The 4,543-nt window shown below is 43.9% G+C and overlaps 1 protein-coding gene across 1 annotated transcript; it reads right to left on the bottom strand.

The window, feature by feature from the left end:
• Positions 1-1,978: 1,978 nt before the first annotated feature.
• Positions 1,979-3,244, bottom strand: LOC137139306 (trace amine-associated receptor 13c-like). The gene is made up of 2 exons (XM_067526357.1): positions 3,075-3,244; positions 1,979-2,873 (listed from the first exon to the last, which is right to left on the bottom strand). The coding sequence occupies exons 1-2, from the start codon at positions 3,242-3,244 to the stop codon at positions 2,063-2,065; spliced, it is 981 nt and encodes a 326-aa protein (XP_067382458.1). The 3' UTR covers positions 1,979-2,062.
• Between the last annotated feature and the right edge of the window lie 1,299 nt (positions 3,245-4,543).

The raw sequence follows: 4,543 nt of genomic DNA, 5'->3' as shown, positions 1-4,543 counted from the left end.
ATCAACACCTTGAGACCGGTCTTTGCATCCTGTGTAACCAGAATCCAGCTACATGGGCCCAAAATCTGGTCTGGGTGGAGTACGCACATAACTCACTGCCATCTGCCACCACAGGAATGACCCCTTTCCAGGTGGTTTTTGGTTACCAGCAACCATTGTTCCCTGCATTGGAGTCTGATGCCACGGTTCCCTCAGCCTCTGCCCTGGTTAGGCGGTGTCATTTAGCATGGAGGAGAGCTCGCCAGATCCTGCTACGTTCTATCCAGGCCTACACTACAACAGCCAACAGACATCGTTCTACACCTCCCTGTTACAAGCCTGGCCAAAGGGTGTGGTTGTCCACCACCGACCTGCCCCTCAAGGTGGAATGCAAGAAGCTAGCCCCTCGGTTCATCGGACCCTTTCCAATCGCTAAAGTGATTAATCCCGTGGCAGTCCCGTGACTCCAACTTCCCAGAGCTCTTCGCATCCATCCTACCTTCCATGTCTCTCGGATTAAACCTACCCTTCAGAGTAGACTCGTGCCCTCCTCCAGGCCCCCGGCACCCGCTTGGTTTGTGGATGGTGGTCCTGCCTACACAGTGCGGCGACTACTCCGGTCACGAAAAGGGGGCGTGGACTCCAATACTTGGTTGATTGGGAGGGTTATGCCCCAGAGGAACGTTCCTGGGTACCAGCCCGCCATGTTCTGGATCCCACTCTAGTTACTCGGTTTCACCGCACTCATCCGGACCAGCCTGGGCGGCCGTCATGAGACGTCCGTTGGGGGGGGTTACTGTTATGGTTTTAGCACTACTTCCTTCATTGACGTCAGGACTTCCCGTGTTCACCGCTCTCAATATTTTTAGTTTTACCTCAATAATTAACATCATTGCTTTTACCTGTATGTTCCCTCTGCTATTTAAGCAGCCCTGTCTTCCTGCTACCTTGCCAGATTGTCTGACTGCTTTGCATCGACTCTCCAGCTCACACTCGCTTTACTTATACTGAACCTGATTTGACTCCTGGACCTATCGACTCCTTTTCTGCCCACCGGACCTGCCTCTGCCTCCCCCCATTTTGGAAACCACTTTCGGATTCTCTGGATTTGGACTTGGCTTGGACCTCGGATAGGCTTTAGGATCACTGGACTTGTCTTCCCTTCACCCACCCTGGCACCGGACACCCTTTCTTGGTTGACTTCAATTACTTTGCACCAGCGGGTTCTGCAGTTTCCTCCTACCTCACAGTAAGACCTTACTCTAGTATCCATATACTCACTGCGCCTGTCTGCCACTAACTTTCTTCTCCTGTCTTCCCAGAGCACCCTGTTGAGCGTTAACGACATCTGAAGCCCATCCACACTTCCTGCACCACTTCCCTTAATAAATAAATATTTTAACTTATTTCGGAGTCCTGGATTTCTAATTGGGTTCCACAATTTATTTGGTGTGCTTACGCTCACCCTCAAAGCAACAGTGCAATGAAAGTAACAGCCATGATATTTGCAATAAACATTTACATACATGAAATTGATTGTACATAAAGAAGAAAAAAAAAAAAAGGCTAAAAATTATTTTCAGCTCATGCAACTGTTTTTAACCTCACATTTTAAATTGAGTTTAGAATTCATTTACAATACAGTGAATCCAATGATTGTACTAAAGCTCTAGGATTTTATTTATTTCAACCACGTATACTGATCAGTGATCATATCATTGTTTCAAAAGATATACAGGACAATCGATTCATTTCATGAATTGCATTTAACTTGTTTCAGCAAATTGGATTATTGATAGAATTTTCAGCAAGCGTATCAACCTATAAAATGATTATGTGACTGTAAAGCCCAGATCTATAATCCCCTCTATTCAAAATTATTTCCAAAATCTTAGTAAGTAAATTCTGGTAAGTTAAAGCCTATTTTTGTTGAAAAGATCAGAATATTTATTGACAATGTAAGAATATGAATATGTAATGTAAAGAAAAAGAGGTACCTGTGACAGAGATCATCACAAAACTACAGATCAAATTTTGTAAAATTCTTTTGCAATGATTTTAGTCATTTTCAGTCAGACTTTCTCTACAGTATGTTGACCGCGCAGGAGTTAGGCCGCAGTATCTCAAGTGTAACAATAAGTTTAATAGATTTCCTAAACCAGGGGTAGAAAAAGGCGTAGATCAAAGGGTTGAGACAAGAGGTAAATAATACCAGAAAATCTGTAAAGGCGTTAATTGAAGAACCCATCATGATGCTGTAGCCAGACAGAGACACACAATAATAAGGACAATAACACATGAGAAACACAGCAACAACAACTCCAAGAGTCCTGGCTGCTTTCAGCTCTGATTTCTTCACAGTTACAGTCACTGATCTCTGCAGTTTGACAGCTGTAATGTGGGAGCGCATGGCACGAGCCTGAGACACAGCCACCACAAACACTCTCATATACAGAATGATGATGGTGGAAATGGGGATAATAAAACCTAACGCAAGGTCGACAGCTCCAATTATGCTGATCACACATTCTCCATAGCAGGAGTTATACCTGCCTGGTTGTTTCAGATTATCAAATAAAATCAAGAAACTGTATAAAATACAGTAAATCCAACACAGCAGAACACAGACCTGAACTCTCTTCTGAGTGATTCTGGTGGAATAATGCAGAGGGTAACAGATGGCAACATAACGGTCGACTGATATCAGCACCATGTTTACTACTGAGGCAGGGACAGTGATAAAGGCTATAAAATAATAAAGAACACACACCAGGTCACCCAGGAGCCAGCAGGGTTCTGCTAAGATGATTTGAAATGGCATCACGAAGAGGCCCACAAGGAAGTCTGTGACAGCCAGAGAGAGGAGGAGGAGGTTGGTGGAGGTGTGGAGCTTCCTGGTGGGAGAGAATATCATCATTGTGAAGATTATAAACACCAACATTATTCCCAGTAGTTATTGCTGTTTCAAAGTAGTAAAGACAGCTGAAAATATTAGCACATATCCAAAGTCTCATCAACCCACCAGCATATTTCAAGCATTAGCATTTCAATTATTCGCTACACAACATTTTTAAAGCTAAATCATTTATCTGTGCCTGAAGTGGGAGATGGAGATGATGACCAGCAGGTTAAGAACCACAGTGACAAAAGAGATGAAGGACAGCAGAATGTAAAGGAGCATTGACTCAGACTGAGGACGTGTGCGTTTCTTGCAGGAAGTGTTGAGTAGTGGAAAGCACAGTTCAGCTTTCTCCAAGGTTTCCATTGTCACAGAGAGAGAGAGAGAGGAAGAGACGAGAAACTGCAGAACACCTACAAAGTTGTATCACACAGCTGATTTATCTCTTTCCCCTCTTTACCCTCCAGGGTTTCAGGTTCTCATGGACACTGATCTTCCTCCCTTGTGCTGAATGCCATAATGCTCATTTGCATTTTCATCACTCTGATACTTTTTGTTTTGGCTGATGCAAAAAGTTCCAGTGATGACAGCATCAGCTAGTAAAATGTTGTTCTTTAAACCTCTTTAGAACAAATGTTATTTAAATTATACTTTGTAAATATGTTGTTATACACTTGCATTATCATTGTTTTATATAAATAATGGGGCCATAAAAAGTCAAGTGGGTAATGTGAAAAAGATCCTATGACAAAGCTTTATTACCCAGCCCAGAGAGCCAGGCGTGAACCTAAGAATCTATGGTCAGTGGGTGGCCACTCTACCAACTGAGCCACTGCCATGCTTTCGTCCTGATAGAATATTGTTGCAAAGTATAGGCATAGTTTTGCATTTATGAAGAAAATAAGCAGATAAAAGCTCTACTCTAATAAGAAGTGGATGCCCTTTGTCCACATTTGTTGACCACGGAAGAGGATGATGAGTGCCACTTAACTCCAAGCATATTTATGGGAGGTGAAAGGCACCGGAGTGCTGTTCTCTACTGAAAGTCAATTGGCATTAAGAAGAAATGATGGCCGCCAACGCTATTGGAGAAATCAAGGAGAACGCTATGCATCAGCCGCTGTTGTCACTGGAGGAGCCTTTGCAAATTGGTGGGTAAGTAGACAGACTTTGTATTTCATGCGAAGGTGGATGGGGAGCCAGTGAAGTGTCCGGAGAACAGGAGTGATGTGTTCATGTTTCAACACCCTCATAAGGATCCTGGCAGCGCTGGTTAAAACGTACTGGAGCTTTGAAGGCTCCTGCCAGAGATCCCAATGAGAAGTGCATTGCAGTAGTCTAGCCTGGAGGAGGTTGTTAACAGAGTTGGAGAGGATAATGCTGTAGCCAGAAAAGGAGATACAATTAATGGGTGAGGAATGAAGCTGATGGGTGGTGCCAACTAGAAGGCCTTCAGTTTTGGTGCTGTTCAGTTGAAGGAAGTTCTCTTTAATCCACGTCTCAATGTCCTCCAGGCAACAGGTAAGAGTTGATGGAAGTGCCGGTGAGGTCGGGCTCAGTCTCACGTATAGCTGAGTATCATCAGCACAGCAGTGGAAGGAGACTCCATGCTTGCCAATGATGTGGCCCAGTGGGAGCATATAGATGTTAAAAAGGGTTGGCCCA

Source organism: Channa argus, chromosome 13 (genome assembly GCF_033026475.1).
Source record: "Channa argus isolate prfri chromosome 13, Channa argus male v1.0, whole genome shotgun sequence".
NCBI lineage: Eukaryota > Metazoa > Chordata > Actinopteri > Anabantiformes > Channidae > Channa > Channa argus.
Note: the sequence above shows the minus strand (reverse complement) of the source record. Positions and strands in the feature narration are given on the sequence as shown.